Genomic DNA, 26,671 nt, shown 5'->3' on the forward strand with positions numbered 1-26,671 from the left:
TTAGAACGTTCAGACGGCGGATGTTTCGAAAAAATAATTTTTGATCGATGTCGATTCCTTTTCTTTTAAATCAAATTGCTCGTCATTTCTTTTCATTCCGTTGTCTGAATGGAGGATATATATAAAAAATAGTTTCAGGTTCCAAATGCCACAGATACAACTGTTCGTCATTCCGATTATCTATACTCTCCTATGTCCTCACTGTTCAACGATTATTTTTTTTTTCCCGTTACATCTGTCTCTGTAAAGACTTAATCGATTTTATACATATATATTTCTGATCGATAGCTTGTCTATTTATTGCGCGAGCATGCTTAACTTAATCCTAATAATTCGTAGATTTTTTTTTTTTACTTGGAGTAAGCCAGTAAACGATGGATCGTAGTGATTAGCGATTAATCGAGAAAGAATGAAAATGCTTGAAAACGTTTCAGCCGCCCTTTTGACTCGAGCTACTCGATTTCTCTTGGCCTCGTTCACCTTTTATATTCTTCACCTGTTTATATTCTATTGTATCCGCAGTCCACCACACGACCGAACATTTCTGCGAGTCCGATGACGAATGCAGCGACACAAAAGCCTGTGTCCTAGGATCCTGCACTGATCCTTGCGTCGACCACTGTCCTGTGGCAGTTCGATGCCTGGTTAAAGCGCACAGGCCTGTTTGTTGCAACGAACACGATTACACAGACACCACAACTATGCGAACAACATCTGTTTTCGAATGTACGACACCAGGAACCGTAGCGTATACTTCAACTGTTCAAAGCGAAGAAAGTACAACAATTTCGTATTCGAGTACCGAGTCCACGACTCAAGTGGTCGTTGAAACTTCTGTCGTCGAAGAAAGTACTCCCACATTCACGACGAGTGAATCGACTTTGCCCATCACGACGACAAGTATCGAGAGTATGGAGAGTACGACTAGTTTTTCAGAAGCATCTACCGTTAAAGATATTTCTGAGACGACTACCGAAGTTGTTCCAACTGTGAGTGATATCGAGATGGGTAATGAGACTACTTCCGTATCTTATACTTATGGTACAGAATACATTTCGACTAATGAAATGACGTTTACCACGGAATTACCGGAAACGACTATAAGCAGTAAAGTAACCGAACCAAGTAAAGTTTATATAGTCACCCCTGTTTATCCTTCGGAAAACGCGACTATACCAAAATCGGGAGAAGTATTTACAGTTACTCCGATATACGTGAATGAATATACTACGGAAATGCCGAGAGTTACTACGGAATTCACCAATATATCTAGTGAAAGTAGTTCCACACAGAATGTTACGTTTGAAGAAACTAGTATTGAGATGGTTACTGAGAATTTAGAGACGACGGAAAGCGTAACATTGATTACTGTGACGGCACAGTATCCTTTGAAACATAAAACAACGATTGAACAATTCACGGAATTGCCTCAAATTACGGAACAATATAGTACAAAATCATTCTCACCAATGGGACAATTCACTACAGAGAAAATGGGAACAACTACACAATATTCTACGGAGCAATCCTCAGAAACTGAACAATCTAGTGAAAAATCTGCAACAGAATTTTTGACGGAACAATATTCAACAACGCAAGAATATCCTACTGAACGCCAATCAACAACACAGTACTCAACGGAGAAGATTTCGACAACTATACAATATTCAACCCAACAACCCTCGACAATTGTATATTCTACGGAAAAGGTGCCAACAACTGAACGATATTTCACAGAACAGCCGCAAACCACACAATATTTAACAGAAATCCCTTCAACAACTGTACAATATACGACGCAACAATATTTAACAACTAAATATACTACGGAATTACCTTCAACAACTGAGCAATATATTACGGAACAATTACCAACAACGGCAAAACAATCAACAGAAATGACTTCAACAACTACACAATCCTCAACAACTGAATTTTCTACGCATCTTCCTCTAATAACTGAACAATATTCCACAGAACAACCACTAACAACACAATATACAACACAATATTCAACAGAAATACCCGAAACAACTATACAACATACTACGGAACAACTTTTAACAACAGAATATTCTACAGAATTTTTTTCTCCAACAAGTAAATATTCTACAAAAAAAATGCCTCCAACTGAACATTTTACCGAATTGCCTACAACAATTGAATATTCTACTGAACTATCTTCAACAACTAAATACTCTACAGAAATGCCTTCAACAACTAAATACTCTACAGAAATGCCTTCAACAATTAAATATTCTACTGAACTGCCTTCCACAACTCAGAAATATTCCACAGAACTGCCATCAACAACTAAATATTTTACAGAGCTATCTTCAACAACTGAATATACTACAGAAATGCCTTCAACAATTAAATATTCTACTGAACTGCCTTCCACAACTCAGAAATATTCCACAGAACTGCCATCAACAACTAAATATTTTACAGAGCTATCTTCAACAACTGAATATACTACAAAATTACCTTCGACAATTGAATACTCTACTGAAATACCATCAATATCTCAAGAATATTCCACAGAAGAATTTCGAACAACAACAGAATATCCAAAAGAAATATCTTTAACAACTACGCAACATATTATCCAACAGTTCTCAACAACTGAACTTTCTACTCACATTTTTTCGACAACTGAGCAATATTCTACTGAACAACCTCCGATCACAATACCATATTCAACAACAGAACAACATTCAACGACTGAATACATTACCGAACAATCTCAGACAACACTACAACATTCTACGGAAACTTCTACGGAACAATCTTCTACAATAAGCAAATATTTTACTGAACAACCAGCGACCACCATACCATATTCAACAGAAAAGTCAACCATACAATATTCAACAGAACATCTTTCAACGACTGAATATATTACCGAACAACCTACAACTGAACAATATTCCACACAACAACCTCAGACAACACTACAATATTCTACGGAACAATCTTCTACAATTAGCAAGCATTTTACTGAACAACCATCGACTATAATACCATATTCAACAGAAAAATCAACCATACAATATTCAACAGAACAACTTTCAACGACTGAATATATTACCGAACAACCTACAACTGAACAATATTCCACACAACAACCTCAGACAACACTACAATATTCTACGGAACAATCTTCTACAATTAGCAAGCATTTTACTGAACAACCATCGACTACAATACTATATTCAACAGAAAAATCAACCATACAATATTCAACAGAACAACTTTCAACGACTGAATATATTACCGAAAAACCTACAACTGAACAATATTCCACACAACAATCTCAGACAACACTACAACATTCTACGGAAACTTCTACGGAACAATCTTCTACAATTAGCAAGCATTTTACTGAACAACCATCGACTACAACAGAACAACTTTCAACGACTGAATACATTACCGAAGAACCTCAGACAACATTACAATATTCTATGGAAACTTCTACGGAACAATCTTCTACAATTAGCAAGCATTTTACTGAACAACCATCGACTATAATACCATATTCAACAGAAAAATCAACCATACAATATTCAACAGAACAACTTTCAACGACTGAATATATTACCGAAAAACCTACAACTGAACAATATTCCACACAACAATCTCAGACAACACTACAACATTCTACGGAAACTTCTACGGAACAATCTTCTACAATTAGCAAGCATTTTACTGAACAACCATCGACTACAATACTATATTCAACAGAAAAATCAACCATACAGTATTCAACAACGCAACTTCCAACGACTGAATACATTATCGAACAACCTCAGACAACATTACAATATTCTACGGAAACTTTCACGGAACAATCTTCTACAATTAGCAAGCATTTTACTGAACAACCATCGATTACAACAGAACAACTTTCAACGACTGAATACATTACCGAAGAACCTCAGACAACATTACAATATTCTATGGAAACTTCCACGGAACAATCTTCTACAATTAGCAAGTATTTTACTGAACAACCATCGACTACAATACCATATTCAACAGAAAAATCAACCATACAATATTCAACAGAACAATTTTCAACGACTGAATATATTACCGAAAAACCTACAACTGAACAATATTCCACACAACAATCTCAGACAACACTACAACATTCTACGGAAATTTCTACGGAACAATCTTCTACAATAAGCAAGCATTTTACTGAACAACCATCAACCACAATACCATATTCAACAGAAAAGTCAACTATACAATATTCAACAGAACATCTTTCAACGACTGAATACATTACCGAACAACTTACAACAAAACAATATTCCACGGAACAACCTCAAACAACATTACAATATTCTACGGAAACTTCAACAATTAGCAAACATTTTACTGAACAACCACCGGTCACAATACCATATTCAACAGAAAAATCAACCATACAATATTCAACGGAACAATTTTCAACGACTGAATACATTACCGAACAACCTACTACTGAACAATATTCCATAGAATATCCACAGACCACATTAAATTATACTACGGAACAATCTACGATTAGCGAATATTTCACCAAACAACCACCGATCACGATACCATATTCAACAGAAAAATCAACCATACAGTATTCAACAGAACAATTGTCAACGACTGAATATATTACCAAACTACCTACAACTCAACAATATTCGACGAGGTATCCACAAACTACACTGCAATATTCCACGGAGCAACTTTCAACAACAGAACTACACATTACAGAGTTAGAACCATTCACCACCGAATCATACACTACTCTAACAGTACCTATAATAACTCTAGGACTTTGCAATCAAACCGTCGTCAATGGTTCCGAATGTAAAATCTGTTTGAACGGCACGTGTCAACGGCTCGTATGCTTCAATCTAAGGAGTCAGAGTACACCTTATTGTTGCATACTCCCAGGTAAAAGATCTTTCTCGTCGGGAGTCTCATAGTAAATGTGTTGTTCTCGTGTTCTATATATGTTTCGACAAACATTATCCAGTGTGATATCATCCAGGTGAAAGTATATATCCAGATAAAAATTGGGGACAACCAATTCTGGAAAATCTTTTTTCATCATTTTTGTGATCGATAGATCGTATGTAAATTTACGATCATTTATGGTCATTGAACGATTTTTCATAGGAACGTTAAATAAAATATTTGTTGAATATATACGTAATACATATAAGTAATGATTACAATTCAATGTTGCGATCCAATGCAGACATGGACCTGCTGCATTTTGTAGCTCTTTTGCATGTTGTACATTATTGTATTTGCGCCTCTGCACGTTTTCTTCTTGCTTATCTATATATGTAGCAATTAATTGTAATTTTTTTTGTGGAGTCCAAGGAATTTTAAAGGAAACTGTTGAGAGAATTTTCTTTATGATTTACATTTATTTTAAAATGATTTTTTTTTTTTACTATAGAAATAATAATTTTTAAATGTATAAAATGTTTCCTTTAAAAGTAGTAAAACTAACGACTATTTCTGGGCTTTACACATATAACACAAGAACCACTATATGTTTTAGAAATTAAAGGATATTATATACCTATGTATTTTTTTCTGTATTTATTATTGTGTATTAGTTATATTGTTTTATTAGTTTTTTTGTTTAGATATATGTGTACAATTTTTTTTTACATATATGTCATTTGAAAATTTCATTTAGAGAAATCATCGAGTCATACGATCAATGAATAAATTTTATGTTTTTATTGAAAAGTTAAATTTGAAATGTATTACTCACGTGGACACGAGTTATTTTGAGCTTCTAATATACATTCGTTTCATCAGATACCAAATGCAAAACACATGATGACTGTCTCTCTCAATTGGCCTGCATAAACGATCAATGTCTGAATCCGTGCACTGTTCACAATCCATGTGACTTCGTGGAAGTCTGCCATGTCCAAGATCACAGACCTGTTTGCGTGAAAGGTAGAATATTCAAATAAAATTAAAGATACACAAAATTTAAAGAAGAAGAAAAAATTGGATGCAATAAAATGTGCAAAAAAACGATAGAAATCAATTCATAGAAATTATCGATCAATTTTTGAACATTTAATCTCTACAGAATTAAACTTATATCATTTGATGCCTGCAAAAATGCATCTGCAAAAATGCATAAATGAAAATCATTTGCATCCTCTTTTTATTATTTCAAAGATAATTTTTCACAAAATAAATCTTTTCTTTTTTCAATTTTCTCAGAGATGACAAACGAAACAAACTGTCCTTATTGTCCACCAGGAATGGAGTGCGATCCAGCGACGTATACTTGCGTGAAAGGTTCGTACAAGATCGAACACTTAATTTCGATCTTCCATTTTTTACCTATTTTTTACAGCGTTTAACTCGTCCTGTAAATATGTATGTATTGTACATATTGTACATTGCGCGTTTCACGACGTGCAATTTTAATTTCACTTCATTCTTCACACGAATATTTCCACGATTCTCAATTATATCTTTCATTCAATATCCAAATCTTTAATCTTTTCTAAACCTATAAAAATCATTCAACACGATTCTTTGACATCAATATCGATCTTTGCACATAAAAGATACATAAAAGATAAAGTACACCGTGTTTCATACAATTGATTGATTCACCTGAGCAATTACACTCGACACAGGGAGCCTTACCACCCTTATTTTTATACCAGTGCACTCTTTCTCGGGGCTATACGGGCTTTTTTCTCAATCTTTCCTTAGCGGGTTGCACTATCCACAAAGATTGTCCGCTGACAGAGGCGTGCATTGAGGGCACTTGTCAGGAACCGTGCCTGGTTTGGAATCCTTGCGCTCAAAACGCGATCTGCGTTAACACCAATCACCGTGCGGATTGCAGCTGCGAGGATGGTTATCATGGGAATGGATTCAATTACTGTGAACCAGGTATTTAATTTTTCATTATGGATACTCTTACTTCTTAATTTCGTTCTTTCAATTAGTTTTAATATTATTTATGTATCGTTATAAATACTCGTGTTATCAAATTAATAAATTAAATTGTACAGGTTTTTTTTAAAAGTATTTAAAAAACGATAGATAAACTGTTCAACATTATTTGAACAAAAATAGTATTAATGAAATGTTCGCATTTCAATATTCCAATATAAATATAAAATCGTAAATACGAATAATAATTTCTGATTTTTAACATCAAAATAATAATATTTCATTCGTTCCAGAGGAAGAAGGTAGAAACGTGTGTCAGTACAACGAGGATTGTCCGTCATATAAATTTTGCGACCGTCTCAACAGGAAGTGCATCGACCCTTGCCTGAAGACAGATTGCGGTCTGAACGCGAGTTGTTATCCGGAGAATCATCAAGCACAATGCAAGTGCTTGCTCGGATTCCAAGGAAAACCTTACGTTGGTTGCACGCCAGTGACCACGGATCCATGTGTTCCAAACCCTTGCGGTTTGGACGCGATGTGCGAGAACGATAACGGCAATCCGATATGCTTCTGTCCTAAGGGATTGACTGGAAATCCTTTCGAGCAATGCAGTAAGATTTTCAAATATAATTCTTTCTTTCTTAAAACGATTAATCGTTTCAAAATATCTTGTGCAAACAAATATAAAAAATGATTGTGTAAAGAAAAGTTCAAGTTTTTAATGGAAAATTTAAAAATTTCTTATTCCAGTACCAGAAGGTGATCAATGCCAAGAAAATCTGTGTGGTGTCAATTCCGGTTGCCGCGTGATATCAGGGCAAGTGAGATGCTTCTGTTTACCAGGATACGAAGGAAATCCTCCTGATTCTCCTTGCACGCTTCCCAACAATCCTTGCGAACCGTCTCCTTGTGGACCTAACACTCAATGCACGATACTGAACAACGGTTTAGCGAAGTGTACTTGCCTACCAGGATATATCGAGAGTCCAAATACAATCAGAGGATGTGTACCTAAATCTGATCAATGTAATCCTAATACTTGTGGTCTGGGTGCTGCGTGCGATTCGAGTAGAGTGCCTCCTTGTTATTGTCCGGAGCACACTGTTGGAAATCCTTACCAGAGCTGTGCAGGTGAGCATTTAAAACCAATTAAAAGTAATGAAAAAAAAATAATAACGTAGAAATTAAAAAGAATTAATCAATTGGACTAATTGTCTAACCATTGTTCTAATTAAACTATTCAGAATAGAACGTGTATGATAAAGAAATTTCCTTCAAAAAAATTTATTTTCCACTTCCAGTACCTCCAAGTGACGTATTCGAGCCTTGTTTATTGGTGCCATGTGGAAAAAATGCTATTTGTGTCGAGGAACACGGTGTCCCCAAATGCAAGTGTGTTCCACCATTTATTGGGAATCCGTACATAGACGGTTGTGAAGCGGAGTGCGTTGTGAATCAAGATTGCGACAATCATCTCGCCTGCTTCAATCAGCATTGCAGGGATCCTTGTCCAGGTGTCTGTGGTTCCAATGCGAAATGTGAAGTAATCAATCACGTGCCGGTTTGCTCTTGTTTGCCTGGCTATACTGGGGATCCATTTGATTCTTGTAAAGCCGAGAAATCTGGTCAGTAATTATTATTGAATAAGATGAATTTATCTAAAATGATAGAATTTATCTAAAATCGAAATTTAAAATCGAATCTTGCAGTACTCCCAGCTCAGAATCCTTGCATGCCATCACCTTGCGGACCACACAGCATTTGTCGCATGATGAACGATCGTGCAGTCTGTTCGTGTAGTCCAGGATACCATGGATCACCGCCATCTTGTCGTCCAGAATGTTTAGTCAGCTCAGAATGTCCTGCACATTTGGCATGCATCGGTCAGAAATGTGGAGATCCTTGCCCTGGCCTTTGCGGGCAGAACGCTTTGTGTCAAGTCGTCAATCATAATCCTATTTGCAGCTGTCCTCCAGAATACCTCGGTGATCCTTTCTCATATTGTGTTAAAGAAGGTAATTTCTATCTTTTATTTTGATCAAATTTCTTAAATTGTTCTATGTAACAAAGTGTATTCTTTTTCTTCGTTAGATATACCACTGCCAAGTCCAAAGAATCCTTGTCTGCCATCACCCTGTGGCCCGAACGCCGAGTGTCGCGTGCAGGAAGACCACCCTGTTTGCACGTGTATTAGCGGAATGTTTGGCGCACCACCGAATTGCAGACCCGAATGTCTGATACATCAAGACTGTCCAAATTACCTCGCTTGTGTTCAGAAAAAATGCGTGAATCCTTGCGTTGGTTCTTGTGGTTTCAATACGAATTGCACCGTGCATAATCATCGTCCCATGTGCCAATGTTACGAGGGTTACGAGGGGGATCCATTCTCTGGATGTAGTAAAGGTAAAAATCTTTTAATTAATTTTCGGTTCTTCCTAATATTTTGCATTAGGAATGTATTAAGGAATTTTGAAATATAGAAATATATTTGTATCGATCGATTATTGTTTCTTTTACAGTTACATTCCCAGTACCACTGCCATGCGATCCATCTCCATGTGGTGCAAACGCAGTTTGCAAAGAACGAAACGGAGCTGGCTCGTGTACCTGTTTACCCGACTACACTGGAGATCCTTATGAAGGATGTAGACCAGAATGTGTTCAAAATTCAGATTGTGTTCACACGAAGGCTTGTATAAATAACAAATGCAAGGATCCATGCGTGGGTGCTTGTGGTATAAATGCTCAATGCCAAGTGATCAATCATCAACCCTCGTGCAGCTGTCTTTCTGGTTACACTGGAGATCCTTTGAAATCCTGCCACATACCACCTGGTAAGTTGATGTTAATCGATATAAATAAAAGATGTACATTCTAATCCTTAGATTATTTATCCTTATTTTTTCATAAACATTATTTTAATCAATTGCAGTAACACCACTGCCTGGTGACCCATGCCAGCCATCTCCATGTGGTCCGTATAGTAATTGTCGCGTGATCGATAATCATGCAGTTTGTTCCTGTCAACCAAATTACGTTGGTAATCCTCCACAATGTAGACCAGAATGTGTCGTTAGTACAGATTGCACTCAGAACACGGCTTGCATCGATCAAAAATGCAAAGATCCATGTCCAGGGACTTGTGGCCAAAATGCTGATTGTCAGGTCATCAATCATAATCCGGTGTGCAGTTGCACTTCTGGATACACCGGAGATCCATTCTTTGGATGTGTTAAAGAACGTAAGATTTTTATTTTCGTGTTATTTATTGTAAATGACATATATATATTTTTCTGATTAAAATATTTTCTAAAGCGGAAGGAAAGCAACCTGGACCGGAACCGAGTGGCAATCCATGCATTCCATCACCGTGTGGACCGAATTCTCAGTGTCGCGTGATCGATGGTTTCCCAGCGTGTTCTTGTCTACCGAATTATGTGGGCAGAGCACCGAATTGTCGACCGGAATGTGTCATCAACGAAGCATGTCCTGGAAATCTTGCCTGTCAGAATGAACAGTGCGTGGATCCTTGCCCAGGTTCTTGTGGAGTGAACACTTATTGTAATGTCGTAAAACATAATCCTGTTTGTATTTGCAACACTGGATACACTGGCAATCCATTCACCGAATGCGTACCTATAATGGAAGGTATGAAACTATTTTAAATGTGTTATATTATCGTTTCATAATTAAGATTTATTTTATAAATTAAAACATTTTCAATTTTTAAATTTTCAGAACCCACTACAACCGAACAACCTCGTACACCATGCAATCCATCCCCATGTGGAGCGAACGCGATCTGCAACGAAAGAAATGGTGTCGGATCTTGTACTTGTCTTCCAGAATACATCGGTGACCCATACATAGGATGCAGGCCAGAATGTGTCACGAACACAGATTGCGATCGTAGCAAGGCTTGCTTGAACAACAAATGCGTGAATCCTTGCCCTGGCACTTGTGGACAAGGAGCAACATGTCGAGTGATCAATCATGCTCCTTCCTGCACCTGTTTACCTGGTTTCACTGGAGATCCTTTCAACGCTTGCACTGAAATAGAAGTGACACCAGAACCATTACCGCTCAATCCTTGTGAACCATCACCTTGTGGACCGAATAGCAACTGTCGCGTGCACAATGGACATGCGGTCTGTCTTTGTCAACCAGGATTCGTCGGTGTTCCTCCTACATGTCGGCCAGAATGTATAGTGAGCTCTGAGTGTCCTCAGAACAAGGCTTGCATCGAGAACAAATGCGCAGATCCTTGTCCAGGTTCCTGTGGATTGAACACTAAATGTTTGACGGTGAACCACAATCCCATTTGCACTTGTACAAATGGATACACTGGTGATCCACTTGTTCAGTGTACTAGGTCCAACGCGACACAGCCACCGTTCAAGCATCTTGGAAATCCATGTTCACCTAATCCTTGCGGATCTAATTCTCAATGCAGAGTGATTGGTTCTCAGCCTGCATGCTCCTGCCTGTTGAACTTTATCGGTCGTCCTCCAAATTGTAGACCAGAATGCGTTGATAATTCGGATTGCTTCCATTCGGCTGCTTGTATAAACCAGAGGTGCAAAAATCCTTGTATTGGAGCTTGTGGAGAAATGGCCAGATGCTCGGTTCAGAATCATGTTCCTATTTGCACTTGTCCTGAGGGATACGAGGGAGATGCTAGTGTTCGTTGTGTCTTGGCACCTCCACCAAGTAAGACTTCTTCTGTTTGATGTTGGATCACTTTTCATATTATAATATAATCGATTTAATCTTAAATTTTTACTATATTGTATTTAGCAACGGATATAAGCGTAGCAAATCCATGTTCCCCGAATCCATGCGGTCCAAATGCTCAATGTCGCGAAAGAAATGGTGCTGGAGCCTGTGCATGTCCACCAGATCTTATTGGAGATCCCTATGATAATGAAAAGGGATGCCACAGAGAGTGCGAATCGAGCAACGATTGTGCACCGCAATTGGCTTGCGTTGGTTTCAAGTGTACCGATCCTTGTCCAAACACTTGCGGTACGTTATCCATCTGTAACGTCCAGCAACATGTTCCAGTATGCACTTGTCCTCCAGAATACACGGGAGATCCATACTTTGCATGTGAAATAAGAGAAACGACAAGTAAGTTCCATTATATATGTAATATTTATATTGGAATGTAATTTGAACAAAAGATTATTCATTTGATTATTCATTTTTAGGAATTCCATTAGATCCATGCTCACCATCACCCTGTGGACCGAATAGTAAATGTCGCGAGGTGAATAGTCAGGCTGTTTGCACGTGTCTTCCGGAATACAGAGGAATTCCACCAAATTGTAGACCAGAATGTGTGGTGAACGCTGAATGTCCACCTCATCTAGCTTGTTTGAACAAGAAATGCACTGATCCATGCCCGAATACTTGTGGAGTGAGAGCACTTTGTACCACCAAGAATCATAATCCTATTTGTACCTGTCCTGTTGGATTTACTGGAGATCCATTCTTCCAGTGCTCGCCTAGTGAGAATAATTCTATTTATTTTGAATTATTTTATTAAAAAGAATTTAATATAAAATATTCATTTGATAGTTCCAGATATTCCATCGACTGAACGCCCACCATCTTGCAGTCCATCACCATGTGGTCCGAATTCTCTCTGTCAAATTATATCCGGAAATCCAGCATGTTCTTGCTTACCAGATTATATCGGTGTTCCTCCAGAATGTAGACCAGAATGCATTTTGAGCTCTGAATGCAAGAGTCATCTTGCTTGTGTGAATCAAAAATGTAAAGATCCTTGTCCAGGTTCATGCGGTGTCAATGCACAATGTCATGTGGTTAATCATATCCCTGTTTGCACATGTATGGAGGGTTTCACTGGTGATCCATTCGCACAATGCAGAGTGATTCCTCCAAGTAAGATATTATTATTCATTTCTTATTCATATTTGTATCTGTATTAATACGATCATGAAGAAAAATATTTATAGATCAATATATTTAAATAAATAAATTAATTCTTCTTTTAGCAACTATGCCAACTGTCAGCGACCCATGTAATCCCTCACCATGTGGACCAAACGCAATATGTAAAAATGGCGACTGCGAGTGTCTACCAGAATACATTGGCAATCCATATGAAGCTTGTCGACCAGAATGCATCTTAAATTCAGAATGTCCACGTGATAAAACTTGTCTGAGAAACAAGTGCAAAGATCCTTGTCCTGGAACTTGTGGACAGAACGCAATTTGCGATGTCGTGAATCATATTCCTGTATGCTCTTGCCTAGCTGGATACATTGGAGATCCATTCGTTAGTTGTCGTGAACAGCCACATAGTAAGTATCTTGTTTTAAAAAAAAATTTTAATTTCTAAATAATGTATTCTATGTCTATATTATATAATATACAATAAAATTTATTTTAGTCATAGAATCTTCAAAGGATCCATGCTTACCCGTTTCACCGTGCGGACCAAACAGCCAGTGTCGCAATATTGAGAATCATGCAGTATGTTCTTGTCTCCAAGGATATCTTGGATCTCCACCATCCTGCAGACCAGAGTGTGTGGTCAGTTCAGAATGTCCACCCACTCGTGCTTGCGTGAATAACAAATGCACGGATCCTTGTTTGGGTTCTTGCGGTTTGAACGCCAGGTGCGAAGTGATCAATCACTCGCCGATCTGTAGCTGCCTTCCTGGTCAAACTGGAGATCCATTCAAGAGCTGCTATGATATTCCACGTGAGAAATTTTTGATGATTTGATTAAATATTCTGCTAATTTTATTTTTTAATCGATATTATTTAGAGAATTCTAAATTATTTGTATTTTTTTACAGTACCACCAGATTCCAAAGACACAGGAGATCCTTGCAATCCTTCACCCTGTGGGCCAAATGCTCAATGTCAAAATGTAAATGGCTATCCATCCTGTTCTTGTCTCCCTACTTACATTGGAATACCGCCATCTTGTCGTCCAGAATGTTTGATAAATCCTGATTGTCCTTCAGACAAGGCCTGCATAAACTCAAAGTGCACAGACCCTTGTCCAGGATCCTGTGGAGAAAATGCTAGATGTCTGGTTGTCAATCATGCTGTCACTTGCTCGTGCCAAGTTGATTATACAGGAAATCCTTTCGTCCAATGCATCGAGTTGGAAAGTAAGTTCATAAATAAATCATGAATCGATTAAATTTTTACATGATCTACTTCATATCGTAAATTACAGAAGAACCTATCAATCCATGCGAACCTTCACCTTGTGGTCCAAACGCAATTTGTCAACAACGTGACAACGTAGGTGCATGCATCTGCATCGACGATTATCATGGAAATCCCTACGAAGGCTGCCAACCAGAGTGTATTCTCAGTTCAGACTGTCCAACCAACAAGGCCTGTGTTCGGAACAAGTGCGAAGATCCTTGTCCAGGAGTATGCGGGATCCAAGCTCAATGTTCTGTCATTAATCACATTCCAACTTGCACTTGTCAACCTGGCTACGTGGGAGATCCTTTCAACATTTGCAGTTTACCGATTAGTCGAGAAACAGAGCCTACTGTCATCGATCCTTGCAATCCATCTCCTTGTGGACCTAACAGCTTGTGCAGAGCAGTGAAGGATCAGGCTGTGTGCACTTGTCAAGAATCTTTCGTCGGTTTGCCACCCAATTGCAAGCCTGAGTGTGTCGTGAACTCAGAGTGTCCTCAGAATAGAGCTTGTTACAAGTACAAGTGTACCGATCCTTGTCCTGGAACCTGTGGAGTGGGTGCTAATTGCCGAGTGATCAATCACAATCCTCTATGCAGTTGTCCACAAGGAACTACAGGAGATCCTTTCTCCAGATGTTACCTTCAGCCAGGTAATTACTTTAGATAATCTTTGTTATAAAATTATTTTTATTTCATGGAAAGAAAAAATATTAAAAGTTGTGCAATTTTTTTAGTTGCACCACCACCACCAGTGGATCCTTGCACCCCAAGTCCGTGTGGTCTTTATGCAGAGTGCAGAGTAATTGGTGATCAAGCTGCTTGTTCTTGCTTGAAGAACTACATAGGTCTTCCACCAAATTGTCGTCCAGAGTGTGTCGTTAATACAGATTGCGCTTCAAATCAAGCTTGCATCTCAGAAAAGTGTAGAGACCCTTGTATCGGATCCTGTGGAGAAAATGCAAATTGTAGGGTGCAGAATCATATTCCTGTGTGTCTGTGTCAACCAGGATTCACTGGTGATCCATTCTCATTATGCTCTCCAATAATAGGTGATTATTGAATTCTTTTATTTATCTATAAAAAAAATTGAATTCATATGCGAATTCAAATTTACTTTGCAGAACAACCGAAGCCATCTAAAGATCTATGCAATCCATCGCCCTGTGGACCAAACGCAGAGTGCAACGAGGGAATTTGCACGTGTCTTTCAAATTATTTCGGTGATCCATATTCGTACTGTCGTCCAGAATGCACTATGAACTCGGATTGTTCTCGAGTGAAGGCGTGTGTCAATCATTATTGCGTGGATCCATGCGAGGGCACGTGTGGAACCAGTGCAAAATGTGACGTAGTTAATCATATTCCCATGTGCAGCTGTCTTCCTGGTACCAGTGGGGATCCATTCACACTCTGTCGACCACATGTAATCGAAGGTAAATCTTTTTACATTCTTTTATATCGACGAATACTTTTAACAATGATATTAATCGAATATTAATCTGTCAGAGCCAAGGATACAACCGTGCACACCGTCTCCTTGCGGTCCAAACAGCATCTGCAGAGTGGTGAACGATCATGCAGTTTGTTCTTGTCAAAGTGGTTTCATGGGTAGTCCTCCTGCCTGTAGACCAGAATGCGTAGTGAGTGCCGAGTGTCCACTGACACAAGCATGTCTTGGTAATAAATGTCAAGATCCTTGTCCAGGCACTTGTGGTCAGAACACTAAGTGTCAAGTAGTCAATCACAATCCGATATGCAGCTGTTCAGAAGGACACACTGGCGATCCATTTTCCAGGTGCTACCTGATGCCCAGTAAGTTTTCTGGGACACATTTACTTATTTAAATTATTACATCACTCACTTATCACTCACTTTTTCCTTTTATCACTTTTTCACTTTTCACTTTTTATCTTCTACATGATTCTGTAGAAAGAAAATCACAATAAATTCAATTATTTTTTATTAAATTCATTATTTACTTATTTAAATTATTACATCACTCACTTATCACTCACTTTTTCCTTTTATCACTTTTTCACTTTTCACTTTTTATCTTCTACATGATTCTATAGAAAGAAAATCACAATAAATTCAATTATTTTTTATTAAATTCATTATTTACTTATTTAAATTATTACATCACTCACTTATCACTCACTTTTTCCTTTTATCACTTTTTCACTTTTCACTTTTTATCTTCTACATGATTCTATAGAAAGAAAATCACAATAAATTCAATTATTTTTTATTAAATTCATTATTTATTACGGATAATCCAATATTTAAATTTTTTTCTTTACGTACGAATGTCGTTTCTTTTGATCACAGAGCAACCACCAGCGCCAACCAATCCATGTCAACCATCGCCATGTGGACCGAACGCGGAGTGTCAAGTGCGAGGTGATAGTCCAGCTTGTTCGTGTATAGCGAATTATATCGGTGTTCCGCCTAATTGTAGGCCCGAGTGCACGATCAATCCGGAGTGTCCGCCGCATTTAGCGTGTATGCAAAAGAAGTGTCGCGATCCGTGTGTCGGTTTGTGCGGTTCAAATGCTCAGTGTTCGGTAGTGAATCATCATGCGGTGTGCGCTTGCGCGGAAGGTTACACCGGAAATCCGTTCAGCACTTGTGAGCCGGTCGTCAAGGGTGAGTACACATACAAAGAGAAAGAATTTTTCGTTTCTTTTCTCTCTTTTTTCTTCTCGTTGCGAATATCGCCAATTGCATGCAGGCGAAAAACAGGTAAGTGCTTTCTCGAATCTTTGTTAACATTATCGTTTCATTTTCTAACAATGTATCCATGTATTTTCTTCGAGAAAAAAAGAAAAAAGAAAAAAGAAAATGAAAGAAGAAGAGGCCCTTAAACAACAAATTCGAAATCGATGACAAAATCAGTCACGATGGTGGCGGGGCCTTGCGAATCATTATCAACATGCACGTTGAAAAGATGATTGATAATTGCATAATCATCCCTCTGCAATTAACGACCCTATTCAAGAAGAGCACGCCTTCGAAAATCCCACACTTATGAGAGAATAACGAATGAAATGTATGTGTTAGGATGGTGGCGGGGCCTATGGAGTATATATAGGCTCTAATTGCACTCACTTTAAATGATACTCGATAACTAATTCATCCCCTCGAATGAAAAGAATTTTGCACGCATTGACCATTCCCGATCCAATTATATAATGCTTTGAAATTGATACCCCAAATACCGCCCTATATGACAATATTTTTTGTCGCTTCCTTGAATATTTCTGCGTTGGAAAAACATTAAAACCCTATACGTTTCCTGTATGAAGCACCCTGGACACGGAAATATTAATCCCTAAAAAGCGATAGCGAGCTTGCATCCCTGACTAAATGATTGAGACTGACCCCGGAGACACGCTTATTAAGAAGTATGTATAAGAAAAATTAATAAAATTAATACCCTTTAATAAAAAGCTAATAAATGTTTAGAAGATAATATCCCACAGAAACACGCACCAAATCACGACCCAAGAAACACCCAATAACACCCAACGCTAAAGCGAAAATATCAATTTCAATCGAAACGATCGAAAACGTTGAAATCTTGTTGCTGAAACAATTACACATTCGCAAGCGTTCGAATGCTTGCTGTTTATTCAAGCTTCCGCTAATCCTCGATCATTCATTAGCAAGAAATGGTTAGATTCGACGAATATTCATGCCATTGCACAAGCTTTGACCAACCATCATTGCATGGCCTGATTAAACATAAGTGAAAGTGTTTCTCTTTCCGATCAGATATATCCCTAGACATTAGGAAACCATGCGAGCCTTCCCCATGTGGTACCAACGCGATCTGTCGCGAGAGCAATGGCGTCGGTTCCTGTTCCTGTCTTCAAGACTACATTGGTGACCCATACGAAGGATGCAGACCCGAATGTACGCAAAATTCCGATTGCTCCAAGACGATGGCCTGCATGGGCCTCAAGTGCAGAGATCCCTGCCCAGGAACCTGTGGATTGCAAGCCTGTTGCGAAACGATCAATCACATTCCAGCGTGTTCTTGCAACCCTGGATACACGGGCAATCCGTTCAACTATTGTACCCCGGTTTCTGTGTCCCGTAAGATTTCATTTTGCCTCATGTTTTGCAACCGATGTGATCGGTTAGATTATTGAAGATTGATAAATCTTTTCAGAATTGTCGCACAAATAGCTTAACGAGCACCATGCTTAATACAGTAATAATAGAGTAATACATATTCGAAAATTGGAGATGCGATGATTTTTGTGAAAGTTAGTTCTTATTGTTAAATATTTTACGTAGTTAAATCGAGGATATTTAAATATAATCATGACTTAATATATAAAGTTTCCATAATTATAATATTAGCAAGAATTTTTGAAAAATTTTACTTGACAAATTTCTTTTTTAATCATAGCCTGATAAACTCTCAAAAGTTTTCGAACAAGAAGAATTAATTTTTACATAAATACATACATCCGCAATCTCGTATTACATATATATATTACAGACCATAGACACAATTTTACGCATATTTAGGCTGTTTAATCTGACTTTCCCCCGAACAGCTACCATAAAAGAGTCAGACCCTTGTAACCCATCCCCATGCGGATCAAATAGTCAATGTCGAACCGTGAACGAGCACGCTGTGTGCACCTGCTTGGCAAATTTCATTGGAACCCCGCCAAACTGTCGACCTGAGTGCGTGGTGAATAGCGAGTGCTCAAGAGAACTTGCGTGCATCGATAAAAGATGCAGATCCCCTTGTGTGAATTCGTGTGGTATCAACACACAATGCAAGGTGATCAACCACAGCCCTATATGCATCTGCAATATTGGATATACCGGTGACCCGTTCATCAAATGTTTCCCTGCTCCACGTAAGAATATTTCTGTTGATATTCGCTTGATCATCGACCATCAAATTCTTCAATCCTTCAATTGCGAGTTCTAATTCATTGGATTCAAACGAATTCGTATGAATCGCTTTAAATTAGATGTTAAACATTCATTGCTTCAATTCTGAACGCATTGGCTACATATCGTTTCATCAAGATTCATAATTTCAAAATATTTTCTATAGTTAATAATTTTAAGATAGATATCATCTTGTGCATATTCAAGCTTTATCAAGAGTATTATTCAGCTTAGTAAATTCATATGAATTGCTTCAATCACAGTTCATCATTTAGAACTACAATCATCTAAGATTGACGATTACGTTCTTAAGTAAATCCATATAAATCGCTTCAATCATATGGCCTTATCATGCAATAATGTTACCAATAAATTTTAGAATCGCCCAAGAATGACTTTGACTTGGCTCCCAAAGATCCGTGCATGCCATCCCCATGTGGCATGTACGCGGAATGCAGAAATATTGGTGGCACACCTTCTTGTTCCTGTTTGCCAAGATACATTGGATCTCCACCGACCTGTCGACCAGAATGTCGTGTCAACTCCGATTGTCCCATGAATCTTGCTTGCATGAACGAGAAATGCAGAGATCCTTGTCAAGGATCTTGTAGCATTACGTCCTTATGCACGGTTTACAATCACGTGCCAGTATGTACTTGTCCCGAACAATACACTGGTGATCCTTTCAGCAATTGTTATCCTGCTCCTAGACCAAGTAAGAAATTTAAAAAAAGTTGAAAATGTTTAAGAGATCAAGAATCATACATTTATTCGTTTCACAGCTGAACCAACTATCGTTGATCTTTGTGCATCATCACCTTGTGGTCCAAACGCGCAGTGCAACGATGGTGTTTGTACATGTTTGGCAGAATATCAGGGTGATCCTTATGTAGGTTGTCGACCAGAGTGTGTATTGAATACAGATTGTCCCCAAAATCGAGCTTGTGTGAGAAACAAGTGTATCAATCCTTGTTCTGGTATCTGTGGTCGAAATGCAGAATGTTTGGTATATAATCATATACCTATGTGCACTTGTCCTAGTGGTATGATTGGAAATGCATTCGTTCAATGCATTGTTCTTCAAGGTATTATTTTTTACATAAAAAATGCGAATAGAAACTAAAAATTTTCTTATTTATATTCATTCAAAAAAATAAAGAAATCCATGCCATTGAAAACATTTTTTGTTTTATCCCGATATTTCAATCGGTTATCAAAATATAAGGATTTGAAGTATGTAACTTCAACGGTCTAGAAATTATGAATGAGCAGTGACCTATATTTTTTCTGGAAATACGTAATATGTTTTTTCATGCCATTCATTTGTCTGGAGGTTAAAATAGGTCATTGAAATGAGATATGATTAAGTAAGCAAAAATTATCTTTCTCTTTTCACGGCGATATCTCAGAAACCGAAAATCGTATCGAGATAAATCAAAAATTTTAAAAAGCATTTTGTGCTTCTAATGATTTTCTTTCATTTTCCAAAAATCATTATTTTCAAAGTTATAGCAATTCAAAGATTTCCTAAAAAAGATTTTATATAGAATTTCTAGTAAATTAGTTGATAGATATTTTTTATTTCTATATATGTTTAAAATGCTTATACATTCCTCTGAATGTTCCTCTGAACGTCTATCATATTGTGACAGATACCATATCAAGAAATCCTTGTTCACCTTCACCCTGTGGACCAAATAGTGTCTGTCGAGTGATCAATCAACAACCAGTTTGTTCCTGCGTAGCAGGATATCTCGGTGCACCACCTGCCTGTCGACCAGAGTGCACAGTCAGCTCTGATTGTTCTTTATCAGAAGCTTGTAGTAATCAGAAATGTGTAAATCCTTGTCCTGGTTCTTGCGGATTCAGTACAATCTGCAACGTCGTCAATCATAATCCTATATGCAGTTGTTTGCCCGGATTTACAGGGGATCCTTTCGTTCGATGTATTCTACAACGTAAGAATTTTATTTCTTTAGTTTTCAACAAAATTTTTCTCCAAGCAAAAATATAATTCATAATATACTTTTAGCACCAGAGCCTACAATACCACAAAATCCATGCGAACCTTCTCCATGCGGGCCTAATTCTCAATGTAGAGTTGTCAACAACTCACCCTCTTGTTCCTGTTCACCAGAATTTGTAGGCGCCCCTCCTAATTGTAAACCAGAATGTGTTAGTAATAGTGAATGTCCCAGTGATTTGGCCTGCATGAATCAGAAATGCAAAGATCCTTGTCTTGGATCTTGTGGAGTTAATGCTGAATGTCGTGTTGTCAGTCATACACCCATGTGTGTTTGCCCCAGCGATTATAGTGGCGATCCTTTCATACAATGTATACTTAGACCATGTAAGATTCAAGATATATTTTTCTTTTTTTTTTTCAATCTTTCTATAATTATCAAAGATTTTCGTTTCTCTTTGTCGTTCAAACTTCGTTTAAATTTTGACATAAAAAGTGATGTTGAGCAATTAAAATCTTTGATTATAATTACAAGACAATTTAATAATTTTTTTCCTTCAATAATTTTATTATTTGTTTTGCAACTTTCTAGCTGTCCCTGAAAATCTTTCTCCATGTACCCCATCTCCATGCGGGTTCAATGCGATATGCAAAGAACAAAATGGTGTAGGCTCGTGCTCTTGTTTATCCGATTATATTGGTAACCCCTATGAAGGCTGTCGACCTGAATGTGTCGTTGATACGGACTGTCCATCCATATTGAGTTGTATTTGCTCCAAATGTCAAGATCCATGTCTAGGTACTTGTGGCACGAATACAGAATGTAAAGTTATCAATCATCGTCCTGCATGTACGTGCATTCAAGGTTACAGTGGAAATCCTTTCCACTATTGTACCTTGATTCGTGAAATAGGTATGAACTTTCAAAGATATTAATAAATATAATGAAAATTTTTTTTGCATTTGAAATAAATTTTGATCAATTGAATTAAAAAGTTAATTTTTCATGATATATTGTTTATAAAGAGCTTAAAGACTAAAATTTCAAAAATTTCAACTTATTAATAAAAATAAAAATTACTCCCATAGAAGATGAAACAAAATTCAAAGATCCATGCAATCCATCACCCTGTGGACCAAATAGTCAATGTCGCGTAGTAAATGGCCAAGGTGTCTGCTCTTGTTTGCCACAATACACAGGCACACCTCCCATGTGTCGTCCAGAATGTGTTCTGAACTCAGAATGTCCTCAAGATCGTGCATGTGTCAATCAGAAATGCGTGAACCCTTGTCCTACTTCTTGTGGCACGTTCGCCACCTGTATGATCAGGAATCACAGTCCAATCTGTGCCTGCAGAGAATTATACACAGGAGATCCATTCACCATGTGTTTCCCTATTCCACGTAAGATATTTTGACACATCTAAAAACTTTACGATTACCAATTGATTCAATTCTGAATTAAACAAATTTCGCCTTTCAGAAGCTTTACCACCTATATCAGTCGAAGTTACACAACCATGTTTGCCTTCTCCTTGCGGTCCAAATTCCGAATGTCGTGTAATTAATAATGGTCCATCCTGTCAATGTCTATCTACTTACATTGGAAGTCCTCCAAACTGCAGACCAGAGTGTATCATCAATTCTGACTGTCCTAGTAATAGAGCTTGCATCAGACAGAAGTGCACAGATCCTTGTCTAGGATCCTGTGGAGTTGGCACTCAGTGTAGCGTGATTAATCACGTACCTATGTGTATCTGTCTTCAAGAATACACTGGAGATCCTTTCACAAATTGTTATCCAATGCCACCACAATGTAAGATTTCTTTTATTCAGAAATCGATTAGTTGATGATTTCTATATTTGAAAAATTCTTACAGTGCCATCCCCTGAATCAGACCCCTGCAATCCATCACCCTGTGGACCAAATGCTCAATGCAATACAGGAATATGCACATGTTTACCGAATTATCAAGGTGATCCGTACACTAGCTGTCGTCCTGAATGTGTTCTCAACAATGACTGTCCTTTGAATAGAGCTTGTGTTCAAAACAAGTGTGTGGACCCATGTCCAGGCACTTGTGGTAGGAACGCAATTTGCAATGTTCTGAATCATATACCCATGTGTTCTTGTCCAGCAGGAATGGCTGGCAATGCTTTCATTTCCTGTGAAAAAATCGAAGGTATGATTAATAAAAAAAAATTGTTTTTTCAGAAAAATTTGAGAATAAAAAAAAATCACATTATTTCTGAATTTAGAACAAGTACAGGTAAATCCCTGTAATCCATCTCCTTGTGGACCTAACAGTCAGTGCAGAGCTATAAATGGTCAGGCAGTGTGTTCTTGCGTGCCAGGATTTCTTGGCAATCCACCTAATTGCAGACCAGAATGTGTGGTTAGTTCAGATTGTCCTAGGAATCAAGCTTGCAATAACCAGAAATGCATTGATCCTTGTTCTGGTACTTGTGGCTGGAAGGCATTGTGCCAGGTTGTCAATCACAATCCTGTATGCAGTTGTCCTTCCGGTTTCACTGGAGATCCTTTCTTTAGATGTGAATTTATCAGTAAGAATCATTATCTTTCCTTTTGTTTTCGAAAAAATCAATAACAAATTCCTAATATGTAACATTTTATTTATTTATTTCGATAGCTGTGAGTCCACCACAGGAAGACACGTGCGCTTCTTGTCAATGTGGTCCCAATTCCATATTCCAAACGATCAACGACAAACCGTCTTGTGCCTGTTTGCCCGATTTTATCGGTTCCCCGCCAAATTGTAGACCAGAGTGCGTGAGCAATAGCGAATGCTCGAGTAATTTGGCTTGCATCAGTCGGAAATGTAGAGATCCTTGCCCAGGCTCGTGTGGTTCCAACACAGAGTGTCGAGTAGTCAGTCATACACCGATGTGCACCTGTTTAACTGGTTTCACAGGCGATCCTTTTGTCCAGTGCATACAGAAACGACGTAAGATTTATCATATTTTACAAAATCTTAAAAATCCATGGTCAAAGCTTTTAAAACAGCAAACCTATTTTCAATAAGGAAAAGCAAAATAAATTGAATACAATATAAAAACACAAACAATAGAACAACAAAATACTCTTGAACATAAAACTTTACAATCTCTAATGTTTCCCAATTGTTAACTTTATCTGAATATAGTACGTATGATAGTTACTACAATTAACCTGGGTAGCTATAAGATTGATGGTATAACCACATTAACACCTGAATCAAACGTTAAATTCGTTCTGTGACCCGTTTTATAGCCGAGACCGAGCTCATGCCACAATCCCCATGCATCCCATCGCCCTGTGGCCCGAACGCCATATGCAAAGAACAAAATGGAGCCGGCTCATGCACCTGTGCTCCAGATTATATAGGAAACCCATATGAAGGATGTCGACCCGAATGTACAGTGAATTCTGACTGTCCTTCGAACTTGGCCTGTATTAGGTCCAAGTGTCAGAACCCTTGTCCCGGTACCTGTGGATCAAATGCTGATTGCACGGTGATCAATCACCTGCCCAGCTGCACTTGTTTACCTGGATTCACAGGAGATTCTTTTGTGAATTGTTACATTCAACCGGCAGTTCTCCGTAAGTTTGAAATAAAGTCAATTTGATTATCCATCATCATCATTGATCACAAGCGACTAGAGAGATTTAACGAAGATTTAACGCTTTCTCATCATTTCCATCTTATACGCCAAATGGCGAATGCGAATGATTAATCCATTAATCTCAAAGTATAATTTAGGATTTAATATTTTGAAGAAAATTTCATAAAAAATAAAAAGAAATAATCAATCTTGATCTTATACGTCAATTGCAGCTGATCTACAAGAAAATCCTTGTAATCCCTCGCCCTGTGGACCCAATAGTTTATGCCGTGTGAATAATGGCCAAGCTGTGTGCTCTTGCCTATCTGACTATGTAGGCACTCCCCCTGGATGTCGACCGGAATGCGTAGTTAGCTCAGAATGTCCTTTGAACAAAGCTTGCGTCAATCAGAAATGTACAGATCCTTGTCCTAATCGCTGTGGTACTAACGCAGATTGCAGAATCGTGAACCACAGCCCTATCTGCGCTTGCAAACTGGATTTCACCGGAGATCCCTTCACCAGATGTTTCCCTATGCCAAGTAAGACGAATTTTCGTGATCAAGGGATCATTAGAGAGACTAATTTTATTATTAATCGTATGAATCGAGTATAAATAGAGTGATTCAGATAACTAAAACTGTCTATCTTCATTAAATGAAAATGAAAGCAATATTAATTTTGGTTTTCATTTAAAGAAGAAATAGTTTCAGATTTCAGAATCATTTTATCTGCTTAACTTATCTGATTAACCTCATATCATATCTTGAATGAAAGACATATAACCAGATTAAAATTACTCCAGATTAATTACTCAAGTAGAAAATTCTCTAATACCTAACAGGGGATGAGAAAGTGATTACTAAATCAAAAAAAAAAACATAAAAAAAATTCTTTTCAGAACCATCACCAACTTTAATTGAAAACCCTTGTGTACCATCCCCTTGTGGCCCAAATTCGGAGTGCCGTGATATCGGAGGTTCTCCTTCTTGTTCCTGTTTACAAAATTACATGGGCAGTCCACCGAATTGTAGACCAGAGTGCACCATAAACCCCGATTGTCCCAGCAATAGAGCATGCATAAATGAAAAATGCAGTGACCCATGTCCTGGCTCTTGCGGATTCGGCGCAATTTGCAACGTAATCCATCATACCCCTGCGTGCTCTTGTCCTGAAGATTTCACTGGTGACCCATTTAACAGCTGTCAACCATTACCACCTGAACGTAAGATTTTTCTTTCACAATTCAGAGAACGTATTTTCATTTTTTTTTTATTTATTTTCATATCTTAATTTATCTGGAAATTGAATAATTTTTTCATTAGATAGATTATTGCAATGATTTTACAGCAATGAAGGATGTTCCGTCAGATCTTTGCAATCCCTCACCTTGTGGTCCGAACGCAGAGTGCAATAATGGTGTCTGCACTTGCTTTCCCGAATATCGTGGAAACCCATACGAACTCTGTCGCCCTGAATGCGTGCTAAATAACGATTGTCCCCAGAATAGAGCTTGTGTTCGCAACAAATGTATCGATCCTTGTGTAGGAACTTGTGGACAAAACGCGATTTGCAATGTATACAACCACGTTCCTATGTGCAGTTGTCCTAATGGAATGTCTGGAAATGCTTTCGTTCTGTGCATCGTTTCGAAAGGTGCATATCCCAGTAATTCTATTTTAATTAATTTCATCTTAATCCTTTTTTCGATTTGTATAATTCGATGTTTCTTCTTAGAACCACTTGGAGCAGTAGATCTTTGTAGACCATCTCCTTGCGGACCCAATAGTCAGTGTCGTATTGTGAACCAACAAGCGGTTTGTTTTTGCGTTCAGGGATACCTAGGAGCTCCACCATCTTGCAGACCAGAGTGCGTGGTCAGTTCAGATTGTCCACGAAATCTGGCTTGTAATAATCAGAAATGTATCGATCCTTGTATTGGTACTTGTGGATTGAGAACCCAATGTCAAGTGGTGAATCATAATCCCATTTGTAGCTGTCTTCCGAGATACTCTGGAGATCCTTTTACCAGATGTGATCCTATAAG

The 26,671-nt window shown here is 38.0% G+C and overlaps 1 protein-coding gene and 1 long non-coding RNA gene across 18 annotated transcripts in view; one reads left to right on the forward strand and one right to left on the reverse strand.

Annotated features, from left to right (window-relative positions):
- Nucleotides 1-26,671, forward strand: part of LOC107996153 (uncharacterized) — a 106,777-nt gene that overhangs the window by 38,647 nt on the left and 41,459 nt on the right. For 8 of the 12 annotated variants that reach the window (XM_062072550.1, XM_062072549.1, XM_062072546.1 and 5 more), the window contains 40 exons: nucleotides 523-4,944; nucleotides 5,830-5,973; nucleotides 6,250-6,327; nucleotides 6,754-6,936; nucleotides 7,233-7,553; nucleotides 7,693-8,073; nucleotides 8,244-8,567; nucleotides 8,652-8,957; nucleotides 9,034-9,345; nucleotides 9,462-9,776; nucleotides 9,875-10,183; nucleotides 10,258-10,590; nucleotides 10,681-11,652; nucleotides 11,740-12,072; nucleotides 12,153-12,452; nucleotides 12,523-12,849; nucleotides 12,963-13,271; nucleotides 13,361-13,675; nucleotides 13,773-14,093; nucleotides 14,162-14,791; nucleotides 14,876-15,190; nucleotides 15,263-15,574; nucleotides 15,648-15,953; nucleotides 16,470-16,787; nucleotides 17,916-18,239; nucleotides 18,710-19,021; nucleotides 19,438-19,773; nucleotides 19,841-20,143; nucleotides 20,711-21,016; nucleotides 21,091-21,408; nucleotides 21,614-21,934; nucleotides 22,111-22,425; nucleotides 22,505-22,837; nucleotides 22,902-23,204; nucleotides 23,281-23,586; nucleotides 23,673-23,987; nucleotides 24,293-24,622; nucleotides 24,858-25,166; nucleotides 25,526-25,849; nucleotides 25,975-26,670. In XM_062072550.1, coding sequence (XP_061928534.1) covers nucleotides 523-4,944; nucleotides 5,830-5,973; nucleotides 6,250-6,327; nucleotides 6,754-6,936; nucleotides 7,233-7,553; nucleotides 7,693-8,073; nucleotides 8,244-8,567; nucleotides 8,652-8,957; nucleotides 9,034-9,345; nucleotides 9,462-9,776; nucleotides 9,875-10,183; nucleotides 10,258-10,590; nucleotides 10,681-11,652; nucleotides 11,740-12,072; nucleotides 12,153-12,452; nucleotides 12,523-12,849; nucleotides 12,963-13,271; nucleotides 13,361-13,675; nucleotides 13,773-14,093; nucleotides 14,162-14,791; nucleotides 14,876-15,190; nucleotides 15,263-15,574; nucleotides 15,648-15,953; nucleotides 16,470-16,787; nucleotides 17,916-18,239; nucleotides 18,710-19,021; nucleotides 19,438-19,773; nucleotides 19,841-20,143; nucleotides 20,711-21,016; nucleotides 21,091-21,408; nucleotides 21,614-21,934; nucleotides 22,111-22,425; nucleotides 22,505-22,837; nucleotides 22,902-23,204; nucleotides 23,281-23,586; nucleotides 23,673-23,987; nucleotides 24,293-24,622; nucleotides 24,858-25,166; nucleotides 25,526-25,849; nucleotides 25,975-26,670 — 17,637 coding nt within the window. The remainder of the gene's footprint in view (nucleotides 1-522; nucleotides 4,945-5,829; nucleotides 5,974-6,249; nucleotides 6,328-6,753; nucleotides 6,937-7,232; nucleotides 7,554-7,692; nucleotides 8,074-8,243; nucleotides 8,568-8,651; nucleotides 8,958-9,033; nucleotides 9,346-9,461; nucleotides 9,777-9,874; nucleotides 10,184-10,257; nucleotides 10,591-10,680; nucleotides 11,653-11,739; nucleotides 12,073-12,152; nucleotides 12,453-12,522; nucleotides 12,850-12,962; nucleotides 13,272-13,360; nucleotides 13,676-13,772; nucleotides 14,094-14,161; nucleotides 14,792-14,875; nucleotides 15,191-15,262; nucleotides 15,575-15,647; nucleotides 15,954-16,469; nucleotides 16,788-17,915; nucleotides 18,240-18,709; nucleotides 19,022-19,437; nucleotides 19,774-19,840; nucleotides 20,144-20,710; nucleotides 21,017-21,090; nucleotides 21,409-21,613; nucleotides 21,935-22,110; nucleotides 22,426-22,504; nucleotides 22,838-22,901; nucleotides 23,205-23,280; nucleotides 23,587-23,672; nucleotides 23,988-24,292; nucleotides 24,623-24,857; nucleotides 25,167-25,525; nucleotides 25,850-25,974; nucleotide 26,671) is intronic. The other 4 variants (XM_062072553.1, XM_062072555.1, XM_062072554.1 and 1 more) reach the window with 2 other exon arrangements.
- Nucleotides 19,260-23,400, reverse strand: LOC133665796 (uncharacterized). Of its 6 annotated transcripts, none has more exons than XR_009829137.1 (8): nucleotides 23,264-23,400; nucleotides 23,009-23,187; nucleotides 22,769-22,938; nucleotides 22,517-22,675; nucleotides 21,175-22,444; nucleotides 20,738-21,009; nucleotides 19,877-20,039; nucleotides 19,260-19,764 (listed from the first exon to the last, which is right to left on the reverse strand). It is a non-coding gene; the product is annotated as an uncharacterized LOC133665796 (long non-coding RNA). The 6 variants fall into 6 exon arrangements; XR_009829138.1 differs by having other exon boundaries at nucleotides 21,175-22,372; nucleotides 22,464-22,675; XR_009829139.1 differs by having other exon boundaries at nucleotides 21,175-21,823; nucleotides 22,103-22,675.

Source organism: Apis cerana, linkage group LG3, assembly GCF_029169275.1.
Source record: "Apis cerana isolate GH-2021 linkage group LG3, AcerK_1.0, whole genome shotgun sequence".
NCBI classification, from domain to species: Eukaryota; Metazoa; Arthropoda; class Insecta; order Hymenoptera; family Apidae; genus Apis; species Apis cerana.